The sequence below is a fragment of the Molothrus aeneus genome, chromosome 13, assembly GCF_037042795.1.
Source record: "Molothrus aeneus isolate 106 chromosome 13, BPBGC_Maene_1.0, whole genome shotgun sequence".
NCBI classification, from domain to species: domain Eukaryota; kingdom Metazoa; phylum Chordata; class Aves; order Passeriformes; family Icteridae; genus Molothrus; species Molothrus aeneus.
This window is the reverse complement of record NC_089658.1, coordinates 6,438,382-6,457,821: the sequence shown is the minus strand read 5'-3', so window position 1 is coordinate 6,457,821 and position 19,440 is coordinate 6,438,382. Positions and strand designations below refer to the sequence as shown.

The following is a 19,440-nucleotide window of genomic DNA, read 5'->3' as shown; positions in this document are numbered from 1 at the left end:
CCGGTGCCCTCGGGAGCCCGCCCTGCCCCGGCCCGTCCCCTCCGCAGCCCGCGCTGTGGCGGCGCCGCCGCCCGGCAGGGGGCGCGGCAGGAGGCGGGGCGCGCGCCGGCGCGGCTGCGCTTTGCGGGCGGCTGTAAAGCAGCGCCGAGTGTCGCGCTGCGCTGGGCAGGGAGCGGCGGGGGCTGCGCCACAACAGAGCGGGGCCCGCCCGGCGCAGCGGCCGCACCGGGACCGGACCGGGGGCAGCGGCCGCACCGGCACAGCCAGGACGCTGCGGCCTCTCGAGCCGCACCGGGAAGCGCCGCGGGGTCACTGCGGCGCTTACCGGGGCCGCTTCTACCCCTCGGCCCTGCGCAGGGCGCCGGCGGCACCCGCCCCTTCCCCCGCGGCCTCGCTGTCTCAGGTACGGGGGGCGGCGGGGACCCCGCGGATGGGGCCGGGGCCGGCCGGGGCTCCCCCGCCCCGCGCCCTGACGGCAGCGCTGAGCCGTGGGGCTGTGCAGCGGGTGGGAACTTCACGCAGAATGTATTTTTCCTTTTTTATTCAGCGCCTCGTTGACGCACAAAGCCGTGTCTTCACTGCGGGCAGCCGCAGCACTCTCTGGGGTTTTGTCACAAATTTGTCACAAATTTTCCCCTAAGGGAAATGAGTTTCTATTTCTGTGCGTAATAGCGTTTGTTATGACGTCATTTGTTTTGTTTGCGAAGTTAGTGTTCTCTTAACCCATGTTTAAAAAAAATCACTGTTTTCAGGTGTTTTTTGCCTGATGAACAAGGAAGGAACGTTCATTCAGAAATGTAGGCCAGGATCCTCAGAGGTACGTAGGCTTGTCACTGTTGCAATTGGCAGGTGCTAAGGGTATGTACTTTATTAAGTGTCCGTGTTTCTGAGATTAGGGCTGAGCATGCATTCATGGAATTTTCATGTTGTTTGAATAAGCTCTTCCATGGCTTGAAATGATTTTATTAAGTCATAAGCAAGGCTTGGTTGCTTTAGCTGAATAAATGGGACCCTTAATTCCTGATAGCCAAGTACTTCTCCAGAAGAGGACATAATGCAGGAGGTAAGAGTTTACTGTCATTAGAATAATTTGATTCTAATGCAGTTATTTCAGAAACAAAAGGTTTGAACAAAAGGGTAAGAATTGACTGCTCATTGTGTAGACCTGTGTTTGTCATGGTGTCTGTATTATGAACTATTAAAGGAAAGCTGGGTTTTCAGTATAAGGTCTTTCCTTGTCTTTGTTGTAACTTGTAGAAAATTCCAAAGGTATATTAATGCTGGATACTTAGTAGAAAGCTTTTCCAGGAAAACTAATATTTAAATAGTTACAATGCTTTGCCAGTCTTAAAACCAGAAATCACATCTTCTTGTTGTTTACATATCCATAGTTCTTGCTGTCAGAACAATTTAAGCAATTTAAGTGTTTTTGCACTTACTTTTTGTGGATAAAGGGACTGTCTTGGGGCAGGGAGGGAACAGAAGCAAACCATATTAGACAGGATGATCCTTGCTGATGTGCAAGGGTTGACAGGGAAAGAAGTGATCTTGGTTTATTTGATAGAGAGAACATCTGGTCACCTGTCTCTGCACTCATGCACAGTATAGAATCACTTATGGAATTTATAAGGTGGGAAAGGCTGTAGGAACATTTTATGGTTCACTTTAATTAAGTAATAGTGTAGAAGGCACCAAGCTTCCTGTTTTAAAACTCTTGAAGTCTCACATATTTAAAAACCTGGTGGTTTTTATTGATGGCTGAAGTCCTGGCAGCTACAGATGAGGTTGTGTCTGGTATTGGGAACTTGAAGGGAGCAATAGCTCACGGCACTCATGCATATTTTGCATGTCCTTTCAAAATATGGATGAGAACATTCTGACCTTTCAGAAATATGTTTTTTATGAAGCAATGGCTTTGTAAAAGTGTATTAAGAGTGTATCTTAACAGGACTGTGACTCCAGTTTATATTTGAATTAGTAACTTTGTTGACCTACATAACCAGATCAGTTACAGCAGTTGATTTTCACTGGAGGTGGCTGTGTTGCAGTAACATTTAGCTGACAGCAGTTGCTGCCTTCTTTTTCCAAGATGTACAATCTTTCATTTCAGTTGTTTCTGTTTCCTCTAATGGTGAGGACATTCTTTTGAGAAGATAGAAGTGGTAGTTCCCTCCTCCATAGCTGATGGATTATAGAGGCTTGCATGTCGAGCAGTTGATTAAATAGGGAAAAATTGAGGGGGGGGAGATGATGGGATGGGGAACAGGGTGATTTCATTCACAGATAAACAATGGGGATAGTACAGAGAGATGGATTTGCCATAGGCAGACGTTGTCTAAAGGGTTCCTCATGGCTTTCCTGATGTGCAGTCTCCTTTAAGTGAGGTGTCAGCAAAAGTTTGGGTTGGTGAAAGAAACATTTTCTTTTCTTCCTTTCCTTCTGCCCCATTAGGGTTCTCTGCTAGGCCTAACCTGAGCCCACCAAAAAAATCCCACCAGTCTGTACCTAACCTTGAAGAAGGTTCACTAGTTAAGACTTCAGCTGAGGATACATCTTGTGTCTCTTACAAGAGCACTGTAAACTTTGGATGCAACTACACTGGCAAAGCTTAGGAGACTACAACTTTGAGTAATTATCCTATCCTTACATTGTACATTTATCCCATACAATGTTATTCAATATGTATGTTTAGAAATCTCTTTCACCCTTACTGACATACAAACAGCCAAACCACTACAGATCTGGTGATAAAACAAGATTATTTTGTTGTTTTATGTAGTTTATGCTATTTGGAAAAGGAATTTCCCTAAATTAAACTGATGTCTTCCTCACTAAGTGTTCACCAAGTGAAATCTGAGAAGGCTGGTTCATGGCTTTGCTAGCAAGATGTGAGAAAGGGCTATTTGCCTCTGTCATTTTTTTTCCCCAATACAGTTTAGTACTAATATTTGACTGCTGTTAGGTAAAATGTTTACTTTTGTCTCTGCTGGATGCAGAGTGGAGAAGTCTGCTGCAGTGTCCTTTCCCCTGAAACTGGCAGATCTGCTCAGTTTAGTATCTGTAAAATCCCCTACTTCTCATAGGTTTCCTGAAGAGCAGCATAAAACTGTCCTAATGGTTAATTTCACAAGTCTCACTTGAAAGGCTCTTACTAGCAGCTGTGGCAAAGATCATGTTTAACTTTGCTCCTCAAAGCTTTATTGAGAAGTGTTTGCAAAATGACACTACATCAAGAAGAATTACACATACCTCAAAGGTCAAAAATGCCAGGGGGACTAAGAAACAATTTTTAAAATAATTATTGATGGCTGTGTATCTCAGAACTTTCCTAGCTGTCTTGGGAGGCAGAACTTTTAGTTAAGATCTTAAGTTCCAATAAAAAATTGCATTTTGTCATCACTTTATAAAACTACAACTTTTTATTCTGAAGTTCAATGCTGTTATGTTTGTCTTGGAGTTCACTGAAGCCAAAACATTCCTGATTGCCAAATCATAATGCTTCTATCTTAAACCCATGATTTACATAGTGTTAATGTAGCTAACTGATTTAAGCCTAGGACATAGCAAAGAAATGTCTAGACTGAAAAATGTGCTTGTGAAAAATACACATTGTGCTTGTGTATTTTGTCAAATACACCTGCAATATCAAATATATTTTTGTCAAATCCATCCTGCAAAGGCAGGCAGCTTCCTTGTCCAGTTGAGTGTGTGCATGCTGATGCTTGATTCAGGCTGGGATTTCCTTGGGTGTCTTTATGGCCATGGACTGACTCAGTGTACTGCAGCCCAGCTCCCCTGTGCTGGGAGGGGGCTCTGTGCAGCCCAGCTCCCCTGTTCTGGGAGGGGGCTCTGTGCAGCCCAGCTCCCCTGTGCTGGGAGGGGGCTCTGTGCAGCCCAGCTCCCCTGTGCTCGCAGGGGGCTCTGTGCAGCCCAGCTCCCCTGTGCTGGGAGGGGGCTCTGTGCAGCCCAGCTCCCCTGTGCTCGCAGGGGGCTCTGTGCAGCCCAGCTCCCCTGTGCTGGGAGGGGGCTCTGTGCAGCCCAGCTCCCCTGTGTTGGGAGGGGGCTCTGTGCAGCCCAGCTCCCCTGTTCTGGGAGGGGGCTCTGTGCAGCCCAGCTCCCCTGTTCTGGGAGGGGGCTCTGTGCAGCCCAGCTCCCCTGTTCTGGGAGGGGGCTCTGTGCAGCCCAGCTCCCCTGTTCTGGGAGGGGGCTCTGTGCAGCCCAGCTCCCCTGTGCTCGCAGGGGGCTCTGTGCAGCCCAGCTCCCCTGTGCTGGGAGGGGGCTCTGTGCAGCCCAGCTCCCCTATGCTCGCAGGGGGCTCTGTGCAGCATTGCTCTCAGCTCACCATCTAACAGGAGGTGCATCCAGCTGCACATGCTCTGTGGATTTTGTCTGTTCCAGCTGGAGCCAGGCCGTGGCTCCTGTCCTGAAGAGCTCCTCTGTTTGTGGCTGTTGTGTGCTGGGCTCTGTTGGAAGAGGTGAGGCAGACACTTCAGCAGTCTCTCCCTAGGAGTGCAGTGTTGTTCAGGTGAATGGCAGCCTGGCACAACAGAGGCATTCTAGAGCTGTCCTATAGGTGTCCTGATGTTTCTGTTACAGGATAATTGCACAATGAGCTGAATTGACTTAGGCATCAGGAAGCAAACCTTGAAGGTCCCAAAAGATTTTTTTGGGGGGATAAAATTAAGGTGACTTTGCTGGTCCAGAGGTTGGACACTGTTCATTACAGTACTTGATGGTAGAGTTAGTGGGATCTGACTTTTGAGATGGCTTTGTGAAGGTTAGTAAGGGTAGTACTGTACTTGGAATAACATTGTTTCACTTCAAGAGTAGATTTTCCAAGGCAGTGATGGTTCCTGGAATTGCCTGCCAGAAGTGGCTAAGCCTCCCTGCATTGCTGTGGCTCACGTAGCTGTAGCACCTCTGCAAAGCACAGGCAAACCCTCCTGTCGGGGCTGGGTGTAGTGGGCTGGCTCTGGGAGCCTGTAAGCAAGAACTTGTATGTTGTTCTGAATTACTGTACCTTTCTGTAGGGCAGAACATAAGTATTCTGCTCAGAGAATTCTCCAGTAATTTTGTCATTTAAAAATGGAGTCATCACCGTGTCTGCATTAAAGCACAGAAAGGAAATTGAGAATGGTTTGCAATAGTATTTCATATTGTCCTATGAATAAAGATACATAGTATCAATGCAAACACTATGGAATTACAGATTACCTTCTGAATGTGGCTGTTTTATAAAATGCATAGGTCTTTAATTTATCTGTTGCTTTATTCTCAGTCAAAGATTAGATGAACAATATGTAGGATGCTAAAATTTAGTAGTTAAACAAGCTTTAGAAGAGCATTGTTTTTCTAATAAAGTGATAAAAAGTGAAGAAGAATGCAATAAAATTTTGAAATCTGATTGCACTTGTTTTCCTGCTAGTGGAAGTGAATATTAGATGTTTTGCTTCTTGTCACTTACTCTGCATTGGACAGGCATACTGGTTGTCCCTGTTTGATAGAAATGAAATTAATAAGACAGAACTGCTTCTTTTAAGAAAACGAGTGGTGTTTTTTTGTGATCTGCTCAGTGAGTTCCTTTTTTTTGTTGGAGCAGCAGGACATGATAGCACTGAGGTTCAGTCTCCATGGGATTGAGTTGGGGGTCCAACTCCTGAAGTGGCTCCTGAGCCTTCTGTCAGCCTCCAGTGTGTCAGGGCCATGCAGGAATCAGCCTTGCTTGGCTGCCTCCCTGAGATTGGAAAGTAGCAGTGCTTAAGGTTTCTCACTTTGCTGAAGGCCTTGTATGAATTTTATAACCTTTTTCATTTTCCTGTTTCTTGATATATATAATGGAAAAGCCTTGCTGAATGAATAAGAATACATATTTATAATAAGAGCAAAGAAAGGTTTTCTCATGAATTTAACAGTGCGAGTATTAGCTTGTCAGAGTAAAAATGATGGTAAAAGTAAAATCTGATACAAGCTGCATATCAGGGAAGGGAATTAATTTGGAAGTTAGTTGGGAGTTCAGTGACCATATGCAAAGAAAACAAGTTAGAATTGAATAAAGAGACAACAAATGCAAGGAGATTTTTTCCCAGGTGGTGAAGGGAGTTGACTGCATTCGGAATGTGGCTGAAAATACATTTTCAGGGTAATTATTATTAGGTCACATATATTCATCAGTGAAGTTTATACCAAAAAACTGAGTTACATGTTGTGTAATAAAGCATTTTACTGTTTTATAGTGCTGTAATGCTACATGCATTTTGATTGCTTATAAGGAAATGATTAATGACAAAATCCTTTGCTCCATCTTATAACTCAGATGTGTTTTGCTTTGATATGTGATCAAAAACTTGCTCTAAAGACCTCTTTAACCTTTTTCTTTGACTTAGGTATTTCCAGGGATTTCCCAGTTTGCATGAATTTCCTTGCATAGCTGTATGTCTTGGAATGATTAATATCAGTGGTTTTAAATGGTGAAAAAAATGGATAAAAGTCATGTGCACTTCATAATTCTGAACAGTCATACACCTGAGAGGGGAACTTAGAATAACTATCTATAGTTGTCAGGTATCTGTCTTAACAGCTCTTCATTGAGTCATAATGGCTTAAAAGAGGATAGTAAATCAAAACTTTGAGAGGAAACATGGGGGACTAAGTCAATAGGCAGATGTTTTGATTAGAAGGAGGAACACTAATGCTGATTGAATTTACTTCATCTGCTGCTTTTTGAAAAAGCTTCTGAGGACTACTTTTAATTAGAAATATATATTGTAGGACCTTCTAAATATTTTAACAGCAAATGACCTCATTCTAATGACTTAATTATTTGCATATTATTTTTGTAGTCCCTCTTTAATTTTGTCCTCTGTGCAGAAGAAAAATGGACATTTATGTCTCACCACTGAAGATACTTTAAATGGACTGAAATCTAGTCCAGCTTTTGTCTTTTTTTGGTCAAATTTTTTGTTTGAAAGTTTGTAATAGCATTTCTAAATGGTGAAGGAATGGATTATTTGTCATTGTTGATTGCTGTTGTTCACTTCAGAACCCCTCCTGTTTAAGCTGTTGTGTAAGTTTGTAGTTGAAGGCAGCAGCTCTCCTGTGAGTAAGCAGTCCTTCAGCCTCTCTACTGATTAGCAAAAATAGAGAGCTCTTGATTACTTGGTTGAATTGCCATGGTTGTAAGAGTAAAAATTTACAAAATGTTTGAATCTATGATAACTGGCTAGTGTACATAGGCTCCCTGTTGGAATAAAACAAATCCAGTAAATAATGTTTCAGATGCACTCAGTTTCACTGTGATAATTTCAGGTTTTCATCACCTCACAGTAGTTTGAGGTTTCTCAAAGTGTAAATGTCATTGCACTCATTTTTTTTGTTGTAACTTAAATAGCTATATCTGTATTTCTGCACAGTGGCTTCTGCACTAAAGTAAACAGAGCTTATGCAAGGATAATCACATTGAGCATGCAGAATTTTCATACTGATGGAGATTCCTCCACTTTAGTTTACAAATAAAAAGGGGGATAGCACTCCAGTGAATAGAACAGAATCCTTTGTAGATCAGCCCTTGGTTGTGCTCACATAATGAGAAAATGTTCAGATTTTAATTTCTTATAAAAAATGGAGGAGTCAATTCTCTTTGATTCTGAAGTTATCATGTTAAAAGGAGAGGAAACAGTTATGTATAGGCTGGACATGTAGTATATGCTGGCAAGTTATGACTGTGTTCAAAGACAATAAGCTTTCTAAATAATAAAAAAAAATCCCCCCAAACTGAAATATTTTGTGGATTTTCTAAAAAAAATTGTGATGAAATACAGGGCTGTTGTGGGAGGGTCTGGGTTGCTTTTGGACTGGGGTGAAGACTGACTAGACTGTTACATTTCTGTAAAAGAGTGGTGCATAAATAACAGAGCTAAAAGGTGACCTTGGGAGGATGAGAAGAAGGACTATGTACTGCTTGTTCTGTGTGCTTGTGGAAGGTCTGAATGCTGCATTCCTGTCCTTACTAGAAACTGGATAAAATGGAAGTCTTGGTCCTTATCTTTCCAAAGAAGGATAGTATGGATGAGTATGGTGAGGACTGTCTAAGAGCTGGAGCTGGCAAGGGTAGACAGCAGAACTCCACAGCTTTGGTAGGCTTTATTTTCTAGTAGACTTTTTGTACTCCTAATTTTTTCCAATTTTGCTACTTCTTTTTTTTCAGCCCTAAAGAAAAAGGTAGCCTTATATAGTACATTCCACTAAAACTTACTTCATCAAAGCACTACTTTTTTTTATAGCAGTAAGAGCCCTTTGTCTATACTGGCAAGAGGAGGTTTATTCCAACTTGCATGAATATAACTTTTAACTTGCATGTGAGACAAGCCTATCTACTGTATTACAGGGAACAGCAATACTTTGTTATCAGAGGATATAGGCCTCATATTTAACAGTAGTTGTTATAAATGTTTGTAGGCTTTCCAGTGAGGACATTCTAATGGGGATTTTTGGCTGGGGTTCTAGGATCCAAAAGGTTCTTGATCTCCAAAAAGATCCTGTCAACTTACAGCTTCTGTAGGTGTTAGTTGTGCAGCATTGATGCCTTTTGCAAAGTTTTTATCCCAGATAACATCACATGGAGTGTAGTAGTTGCTTATGGCTAGGAAGAGGACACAGGGATGATCCATCAGTTTATACCCATTGCAAACTGAAATAAGGAATTCTTTAGGGTCTGTTAGGAACAGCTAGCTCCCAGTTGCTCTTGAAAGCATCAGTTTGTGAAACAGTCTAAAAAAATTCTTATTTAAATCTGTTCTGTAGTCTCAGTCTTGTATTGATATGTTCTGTGAGGAAATAAATGAGTGTTAAATATTAGCACTCATAGGATGCATTAGCATTTGGAAGAGTTTGGAGATTCAGGCAGAGGATTATGGACCTGAGTAGGCAGGGCTGCTTAACCTGCCACAGATCACAGAACCATCATAGACTGGTGTGGGTTGGAAGGAGCCTTAAAAGTCATCTACTGCCAAATTTCCTGCCACGGACAACGACACCTTCCACAAGACCACGTGGCTTAAAGCCCAGCTTTTCCATGAGCTCTTCCAGGAGGCATCCGCAGCTTCTCTGGGCAGCCTGTTCAGTGTCTCACCACTCTCACAGGGAAGAATTTCTTCCTCATATCTAATCTAGACCTGCCCTCTTTCGGTTTGAAGCCATTTTCCCTTTTCTTGTCATTATATCCTTTGTCAGAAGTCCCTCTCAAGCTCTCTTGGACCCCCTTTAGGTACTGGAAGGTGCTGTAATGTCTCCTTGCAGCCTTTTCTTCTCCAGGCTGAGCAACCCCAGTTCTCTCTGTCTGTCTTCATAGGACAGAAGCTCCACCCCTGGGAGCATCTTTATGGCCCTCCTGTGGTCTTGTTCCAGCAGCTCCATGTCCTTAAGCTGGGAGCTGCAGAGCTGCACATGTTAGTCCAGGTGGAATAGAGGGACAATCCCCTCCTGCTGGCCACACTTTTTTGAGCCACGGCAAACACAGTGTCAGGTCATGTAATGCTTCTCATCCAGTAACACCCTCTGAAGTTCTTCCCAGAGCTGCTCTCACTCTCTCTGCCCAGCCTGTATTTGTGCTTGGGATTGCCCCAGCCCAGGTGCAGGACTTGCGCTTGGCCTTGTGGAACTCTGGGAGGTTCATGCAGACCAGGCTCTCAGAGTGCCTCTGGGTGTTGCTGCTGTTTCTAGCATAGCTCAGGTGTTTTTTGTGCCTTCAGGCATATTCCCAGCTGTGCTGCTTAGGCAGCCTTATTCCACTTTGAGAATTGTTGCACATGTTTTCTTCAGCAGCCTTTTGGTAGTTCAGCACAACTTGCTGTAAGATGTCAAGTATCTACTATAGCCTTATTCAGCTGAGGCATAAAACCCCTGATATTAGTTACAGAAAAGAGTTCCAGTAGTTATCACAGTGGGAACCAAATTGTTTCATTATTCCCTTTTGGGAATTGAAACCAAAGGCAGAGATGGCAGATGAAGCAGATTGAACATGGATCCATTACTGAGGTTACTGTTGTCTGTCTCTTCCAGTACAAAAGTATTCTTTGAGGCTCATGTTATACATTGGCAGCTTTCTATTTTGCAGGGAGGGGAAGCTGCCCAATAGTGACTGCTAAGGGAACACATACTATGATATACTCAGTTTCTGTCATAGGGTAAGAGTCAAAAGTACATGGACTGAAAATAGCTTTGTACACTGTACTGCTAATGTGTGGTGGTTTTTGAAAGAGACTCAAGGTAATAAATGGATTTTTATGACCTTGCCCCAAAATAATAACAGTTCAAAATCTCTCATGTTTCATTCCTTTTCATTCAGAAATAATGATGAATTCAAGTAACTGACTTTTATGGCTCAACTGACACCATACAACCCCATGTGTTGTATTGAGCTATTTACTGTCCATATGTTCTGCTGCAGGGAAAGATACAGGCCTTATTAAATAAGTAGGCATTTTAGTTGATGGCTATGGGAGCTATTTAGCCAAAATTCAGGTAACTTCTATAAGCAGTAGCCTGTAATTGCCATGATTAAGTATCAGTAAAGCAAACATCATTGGTTTTGCAGGTGACATAGACAAGTATTTGCTCTGTGAGAGTGATAATATATTCACTGACCATAAAAAATTAAAGAGCTCTGTCTTCATGAAAAACTACATTGTCAAAGTGTGTTTTTGTTATTTTGAAACAGTTGCATTTTGGTTACTGTTGTTTTGCCATTCCCACTGGGGGATTAGTCCTAGCAGTAAATGGGTTTTCTCTTATTTTAGCTTTGCTTTTGAAAAAATCTAATGCTTCTTTTCTTGATGCTTATCTGTTTTGTTTTCTAGGCCTTTCTTAAATCTTTCCATGTCTAAATGGACTCCTGAATGTAATATAGTTTATACTCTAAAAGCGGATATGAAGAGTGAAGTTCCTTCTGATGCACCAAAGAGACAGGAGAGTCTGAAGGGGATCCTCTTGAACCCTGAGCCTATTGGGGAGGCCAAAAGCTTCACTGCAGAAGTTGAGATGATTGCCAGTAAAGTAGGGAATGAGTTCTCTCACTTGTGTGGTGATTCTCAAAAGCAAAAGGACATGAATGGCAACCATACAGACCAAGAGAAAGGTATTGTGGTGCGAAAAAAACGCAAGAGCCAGCAGGCTGGTCCTTCATACACTCAGAACTGTCCTGATAAAGAAAACAAAGGAATCTTAGGGTTGAGACAGCATCTAGAAACACAGAGTGAAGACAATGATTCTTCTTTTAGTGACTGTATCTCATCGCCTTCATCTAGCTTGCATTTTGGAGACTCTGACACAGTAACATCTGATGAGGAAAAGGATGCTCCTGTGAGACACCCTCAGGCAGTGCTGAATACTCCAAGCAGAACTCACAGTGCAAGGTCACAAAAGTGGCCTCGGACTGAGGCAGACTCTGTACCTGGGTTATTGATGAAAAGGCCCTGTTTTCACAACAGTTCTTTAAGAAGACTTCCATATAGGAAGAGAGCTGTGAAAACGAGTTCATCACAGCGGACACAGAACCAAAAAGAACGAATTTTAATGCAGAGGAAAAAGCGGGAAGTGTTGGCTCGAAGAAAGTATGCTTTACTCCCCAGTTCCAGCAGCTCCAGTGAGAATGATCTCAGTACTGAATCTTCTTCCAGTTCATCTACTGAAGGGGAGGAGGACTTGTTTGTGTCACCTGGTGAAAACCACCAGAATAGCACAGCTGTTCCTTCAGGTAAAACGAAATTCCTGAGGTATTTTGTATTAGTTACCTTTCATTGTGTATAATGGGCTTTTGTATAAGTCCTTTAGAGCAGTTCTTGAGGTTAATACTACAGATAGACTTACTGCAAGTACTGTGAACATTGCAACATAAATTCTTGATGGGAGAAGTACATTCAGATCTTAGAACATTCAAATCTAAAATCTTGAATGTAAAAGTTAATGGCTTCTACAGCACATAATGGAAGTTGCTCAGTCTGATTAGTCACATGCTGCTGAGTTGATCCATTTTTATTTTAGCTGTTGAATTGTGTTAAAAATTTAGTTTTGAACTGATTGTGGTAATAATTCTATTTTCAGAATGTAGAACTATATGCTAATATTTAACTGTTCTTGAAAATTTAGAAAAATAGGAAGAAAAAAGTCCATTGTTATAAGAGCTGAAATATGAGGCAGTTGAAGGTAGCTTTAGTACTGAGATAATGAGAGAAAAGTATTGTATATATACCAGATGTTTTACCCAGATAAACTCAATCCAAGGCAGTTGGTTTACACAGTTATTTTTATAATATGTCTTGCCACATTATCTGAATCCTTGAGTGCTTGGAGGAAGACTTTTTGGGGGATGTTTTTGTTTAGTTTTGTTTGTTTGGGGTGTTTTTCCTGGTTTGTTAGTTTGTTGTGGTTTTTTGCTAATTGGCAGATTTTTTTGGGCTTCCTTTTGTGTTGAATTTGCCAAGTGAAAGTAGTTGTGCATTCTGTTTTAGTTCAGCTTTTTAGAGAGCATGGGGAAGTAGATAGAACACAGCATGGTGTTAATCTGTGCAACCATGTGTTTTATCTAGTGACAAATATGTTTTAATAAGTGAAACCATATCTCAGGCTGTGCTGATCATTCCTCTAAGAAAATGTGGCTGAAAATAGAAGAACAGGTTAAAAAAAGAAAAAGTGTGAATGTTCATTCATTCAGGGCAGGATTTATGCTTGAACAGAACCAGAGTAGTAAAGTCTAGATTATTGCTTGTTACTCATTGCAGTAGGAAATAATGTCTGTGATGTTTAAATACAAGTAAAATCTGTAATGCTAAAGTTTTACTTCTGCAGTGCTAGGGCTGGGCATATATAACTGAAACAGAAGAATTATTGCACAGCCTTAATCATCTTAATGCCTATTTGTGGGAATAGAAATTAATTAGGCCTAAAAAAGTTGCATTTGACATGCATGTGTAACTATATTGAAGAATATGATTTGTAAATAATAAATAATGGGGATATGCATACATTTATATGAAAAGCCATTTTCTCAAACTACTGTGTTAACACATTTGTTTCCAAGTTAGTGATTTCTTACCATTTTCAGAGAGGGTGGATTTCTATGTAACCAAAATGATGTAGGATCAGTAACAACTCTCCTTCCACACAGATGTGGAAAAGTCCAATGGATTAATTTTTATACCACGTAAAAAGCACTCTTAATTAATGAAAGTGTCTGTTTCATGTCATGAATGAAGAAAACCAATTAGTTCTGCACAAGTAATTTTAGATGAGAATACTGACATGAGTTGTAACTGAAAGAAGGTCTGCTTCAAAGATTGTGTCCTGTTCATTCCTGTACTCCAGGACCAGCACTTGCAGGGAGCTGAAAAGTGATTCTGGCTTAGTGTGTGTGAATACTGTGGGGGTTTTTCCAGTGGAAATATATATTGATGGAAAGGTTTTTGAGCATTTTGTTTACATCGCAGATATAATGGGAAGTTGAGCAGACATCCTCTGTGAAAGTGTCCTATTTTTAGCAAGATAAAAATGTGATTAACATTTTTGGTAGCTTTGTGCTGTTATATAAGGCATTTCTGGTTATTGAGTTAATTAGGACAGAAATGGGGGCAGCTGGAAAACAGCTATGCAACTTCTCTGTGTAGTGAGCAAGCATGAGGGGGTTTAATATGAGGAAAGGCTTGTATTGATTGTAATGTACATGAGCTTGTTAATGTTAGGGAGCATTTCTTTGCTCTGTATATCTGCTGAATTTACAGTGTGCTGAAGGACAAATAACTTCTGCTAAGAATATGAGGCCTGGGGTATATATGTAAAGGTGCTAGAGGACAGACTTAGGAAAGGAGGAAAATAACAATTGGAAAAGAAAATACATTTTAAAAAGATGTGGCAATAACTGATTTTTTAAAAAAAGCAGGCTTCAAAGTGATGTGATTAGTCTTGCAGCCTACTGAATAGCAATTTGTATTAAGGATATTGCAGAAAATATTTCTTTGCTTTGAATATTGATGTTTAACTAAAGATACAATGCATTTAAAGAACTAGCGAGTTAAATTAGTTTTGACTGTTCTGAAAACAATTTTTCTGATTGTTGCAAGAAATTAAAGTAACAGACCTTTTAAACCAAAGTATTTAGTCAGTTCTTATAATTAATAAAATTAACTTGGCTAATTTTGGAAAAATCATGTTAATGGAGATGGGATGGGGGGGTTGTTTGTTTAACAAAACCTTTACCAAGAAAACAAATAGCATTATATTGGGTTTTTCCTCCTGTTCTATTAGGGCTTAAGCTATTCTTCTGGTGAAACCTTGTGAACCTTGGAGTGTGGGAGTGTGCACAGTACATCCTGACACCTGGGACTGGATGATATTGTTGTACCAGCTGTGTGCCATAGAAGGCATTGTTCTCATTGCATCTGGGATGGGCAGCTGAAGCTCCTTCAGGGGAGACAGCAGCTGGGTGCAGTTTAATGATCCTTGCAGCTGAAGGTGCAGGTGCTTACAGGGTGTATATTCTAATTGCAGTGTTGATCACTTGGTTTCAATTGCAATTAAAATGACAGAAGGCAGCATTTTTGCTGGGAGACATGAATTTTGATTCTGTGTTTTGTTTAGGTAGTGCAGAAGCTTTTCTCTAACCCTGTGTACACACCATCAGAAATGATCCTCCTATGAAATCCTGCCTATGAAAAGTGGCAAAATTCAACTTTTGCTGTTGTTGGATCTCCTGTGTTGTAATGCAAATGTTCTGCTTCTGCCAGAATTTGATTTTCATCTTGAATCTAAAGGATTGGAGCTGCCTTTTGGAGGCAGTCTGTGGAGGGAAATCTAGCAAAAGCTTAAATTGGAACAATTTTTTAACCTTATGTACTTTGATTTGGCAATAAAGCAGAACTCTGGAAAAGGGCAAAGTGTTGTTAGAAAAAACAAGCTGTGTAGAGTTTTGCATTGTCATAGATTGTTCAAATTGTTCACCTAATAACTTACCATTCCTTCAGGGTCTGATGTATTATTTTATATTTTTGAACAACTAATGCTAGACAGGTTTTTCTCCTCTTGGAATGTAATGCTGATGAGAAGCCGCTCCAAATTTTGTTCAAAGCTGCTTTGAATGATAAGACAGTGTTTATTCACTACTGTCATCTTAATTCTCTAACATTTGTTGTCTGTCTCCCAAAAAAACATTGAATATAGACATTCAATATTTTACAAGGCAGAGGCTGGTGAAAACGTTAAGCAAATACTGCTTCATGCTCAGATTATTTTAACAGGTTTAAGATAAACAGGTATTAAGTGGAAGTGAGCTGCCTGTTGTTAAAGTTGATTATTATTCAGTTACTTAATCCCTCCTACAAACTACTGCATGCAGTCCTTTTCTCACACCAACTGATGCAGCTGATAATTCCAACCTTTCATCTCAATAGCATTAGTGGATAAGGAAGGGTATAAGTATCCTGTTTACCATGCTGCTTACTGGAGAAGAACTGAGAAGTGGTGAGGAGAGGAGCACCTGGCTTTGTGAGCAGTGGACATTAATCAGTGCTGCTGTATCCATCTGCCGTGGATTGGGGCTTTAAATAGCTACAGTAATAGAAGTTAGTGTAGCATTCACTTCAGCCCTGCTGCAGCTTTCTGTGCTGAAAAGATGCTATTTGTAGGTTTGGCTTGTTGTGGCATTGCCCATAGGACTGGTTTTGGTGCAAGGTTAAAGAACAGTTAGTACAGGTTTCAATTAGCATGGCTCATAGTTGGACAAAATCCCCTAAACTGTGGTTGACTGTCTTTTCCACCAGGGTGCAGACTCCTAAGCAATTTGTGTGCTTTGGAAAATTTTTCCCATCGTGCACAGCTATTGGAAGGTATATTCCAAGTAAGTCTCAGGTACAAAAAAGCTGTCATCACACAACCCTAAGGGAACAGGCAGGTTCTTGCCAGAATGTTGACAGCACTAAATCTTAGTTACAATTAAGTCCTTATTTTCTTAGCAGGATTTTATGAGTAGAATGGCACTGGATTTCTATAAGTAGAATCAATGTAATACAATCTGCAAGTAGCATAATACAAAACTTGTACTACCACCAAGTTAAAATTTCTAATCACCTGGACCCTCTGCAGATCAGGTCAAATCTTAACATGGGGTTTGCTTTATCAACCTAACAATAATCTAGATTATCTAACCTAATCATAATCTAGATTCAAAAACCATACAAAAGAGCATGAGTCACTCACTCAGTCCTCAGAGGAAGCAGATGATGACAGAGGTGTCCCTTGCCCCAGTGACAGGAGGGGTTGCATTTCTGGTCCAGGTTCCCACTTGGGGCTTGTAGCTGCTGGATTTTGTGGCCAGTGCTCTGGGTGCTGTCAGCTCCCCTGCTCTGTGCCACGCTCATCAACAGCACCTGCTTGGCCTCCTGCAGGACCTTCAAGGCCACCAGGGGAAGGGAGTGACTGTCCTGGCACCCAGGAATCTTCAGACATCTAGGGAGGGAAAGGACAAATGTGTTTGGTCTGTCTGCGTGGTTCACAGGACCTTCAGAGCCTGAGAACGAGAGCAAAGCCACAAATCCATGACCTGCTCAGTCCCAGAGGGTGGCTGCTCATACAGGGGCGTTGTCCTGCTCTGACAGGCTCAGAGCAGGGCTGCCAGCCATACCTAGTTCAAGACATTGGAGAGGTAAAGGAGACAGTACTCACTAATACTAGCAGGATATTATTTTATTAATTTCAAACTGAATTACTGTCCAAGTCATAATCTTTAATTCACAAGCATAAGTGGCTTAGGTCCCACATACAACACTCTTATTGACAGCTGAGCAATGACTGGGCAAGAAAGCTCTGACATATTGTTGTGGACGCTGGGTGGTATGAGAGCTTTTAGTTAAAATTTGTAGTTTGAATTTTCTGCTCTGGCTGCACAGTGTTTTTGCCTGCTGCAGCTGGCAGAGAGAACATGTGCCTGAGTGGGCTCTTGGTCTGATCCAGTGCAGGCTTGGAACTCAGAATAAGGCATCTCTCTCACTGGAACTTGACTGCTGATTTTAAATCTCTTCTGCTTTCACTTAAACGTTGATCAGATTGTCTCATTTAAAATTGTGTATTGAAAAATACTTTTGTTATCTTACATGTAATATTCTAGCTGGTTAAACTCCATGTTAATTGCAAAACAGATGTAAAAATACCCTCTGAGAATGACAACAGTCAGCCGAACATAAATTTGAGTATTACACCAGTGTTATTTATGCCCTTGGTGGGGTACTTGGGATGATGATTAATTAATTTTGGAGTTATGCCATAGTCTTTTAAATAGTAGTATAATTATATATATTATACATATTATACTGTGCAAAGCTTAGTCTCTTGCTTACAGCTTCTGGATTATTAAAGTATTTGATTCTAAAGCAGCAAGTTGTTCTGTCACTTGCTGATAGACCAACTTGCTGCTTTTCTGTTTGTGAAGTAATTTCTGTTGTGAAGTAATCTTACAACTTTCTAGGGAAAAATATGTCATTTACTGGCCTAAGTATTGAACTTTAGAGTCCAATATTATATTTATTTTATTATAAAAGTTATATTCTGCTTACAAAAGCACTTTATTATGACAGATTTACTGATTTTGTGAGGTAAGGCCTGGATGAGAGTATGTTTTTATTTGTAAGGGAGGTTTACAGTTTTACACATGTTCAGATTTGGATTCAAGCATGTGCAGTTTATCCCTTCCCCTAGGCCAGCTGAGCATTGGGTTTCCATCATAGAAAAGGCTTTTAAAAGCGGGGAAAAAATTTATGTGAAGAAGTTACCGATTATTTCTGATTAATAGTCACATGCAGGACTTAATTACTAATGGCTATTGAAAGGTCTGAATGGGAAATGAAAAACTTGCAAACTGAAATTTGGTATCTTGTGTGCACTATGAAATATTATTTGTAGATGTGAGAAGGGGAAAAAACACCCCAAACTCTGTGGAAACTATTAAAATCCTTGCTTTGATTTTCAAGAGAAGTTTTGTTTGTAAGAAGCTCACTTGAAATGCAGACTGAGTCTTTCAGTGGTGGCCTGAAGGTTAATTTACTCACAAATAACTAGAGTATAATTTTCTTGATGTGTTCTGTGATTCAGAAGATGACAAAGAAATAATGTGTGCCTGCAGGAGGATGATTTTCTGTTTGTTTTGTAGCCAAAGGTATTATTCAGAAAGTAGTGCAAAATACATCTCTTCCATCTGTGTAGCTGTTTTGCTGTCAGCAGTCCAGTGACTCTTCTCCTTGAAGCAAGATAACCCTCAGGAGCTGCAGGAATGGTGTAGTTAACTCTGTAATTATCCAGATTTAGCTGCCTTCTTACAGCTTCACTCACTCAGGGGATGCATTGATGTGTAAGCTATTCATGCTTTAAATTTTGCTTGAAGTTCTTTACAGACAGATGACTGGTAGGTGCTAAAAAAAAAGTGAATTATACTGTATCATGGTGGACTGTATAAAACAATTCAATTTTTATATAGTTTAGGGAAGTTTTTCTGCTTAATTTTGAAGAAGGTACTGGTTCCTTGCATAGGAAAGTACTTCATGGGATGAAAACACCAGTTTGTGCTTTTGACTTAGGAAGGTGGTTTTAGAAGCACAAACAGTAGGAAATTGCATGTCTCTGAACTATGTCTATGCTGTATCCTACTTGGAGCAACTTTGACTGTTTTCCTAAAGATTTTATTTGTTATTTTGGAAGTCACAAAACCTGTTCATTCAGTACCAGTCTGGATGTTTTTTTACAGTCTGATTTGTGTAGTTGGTACAATCACCTCTCAGCTAAAGGAGTGCTTAAAAAAACCCCAGTTGAATAAAATGAGCTTTTGAACATTGAGAAAGGTGTCTGAATTGTGTAGATATTCAGTTAAGAATTCCCTTTGGTTTTCATGAGCTAAGCTTGTGTCAGAATTTCAGTAGAGGTGCACACTGGGTGAATTTCAGTATAGATCTACATTCTAGATGATTCTGTCCTCAAGGAGAACTCGTTTGTTTTCTGAAGTAACAAAATCATATTTAAGCCTAAATCTACTTCTGCATCTGTCATAAGTTTAATAAATACTGAACCTGAGGACGTGTGGACTCTGAGGAGTGCTCTCAAACTTGCTGTATTTCAGAGAAGTGCAGCTTTGGAAGATGGAAGGAGGAGCTGGGGGTTTTTCTCAGGGACCTTTTCCCAGCTGCTTGGTGGTTTTGTCTGACAGCAGATAAGTGTAGTGACTGACTGAGATAGTTCTGTGTAAGGAAGCTGTTGCTTGTTTGCCCTGATAGGCACAATGTTTACATTGCTCTGGATGGGCCTCTTTAGCTGCTGCCTTTCACTCTGAGTAACTGGCCTTTCATATTTTCAGTTTTGGAGTGTTGTTTTGTTTTTTAGACTTTGCAGTGTTTTCAGTTTTCTCCAAACTTTTCA

At 40.8% G+C, this 19,440-nt stretch overlaps 1 protein-coding gene across 6 annotated transcripts in view; it reads left to right on the top strand.

Moving 5' to 3' along the window:
- Positions 1 to 299: 299 nt before the first annotated feature.
- Positions 300 to 19,440, top strand: part of RNF111 (ring finger protein 111) — a 44,142-nt gene continuing 25,001 nt past the window's right edge. For 2 of the 6 annotated variants that reach the window (XM_066558837.1, XM_066558832.1), the window contains exons 1-3: positions 302 to 403; positions 753 to 817; positions 10,854 to 11,749. In XM_066558837.1, coding sequence (XP_066414934.1) covers positions 10,873 to 11,749 — 877 coding nt within the window. In that variant the 5' untranslated portion in view covers positions 302 to 403; positions 753 to 817; positions 10,854 to 10,872. Of the gene's footprint in view, positions 404 to 752; positions 818 to 10,853; positions 11,750 to 19,440 lie in introns of all 6 variants that reach the window. The other 4 variants (XM_066558836.1, XM_066558835.1, XM_066558833.1 and 1 more) reach the window with 4 other exon arrangements.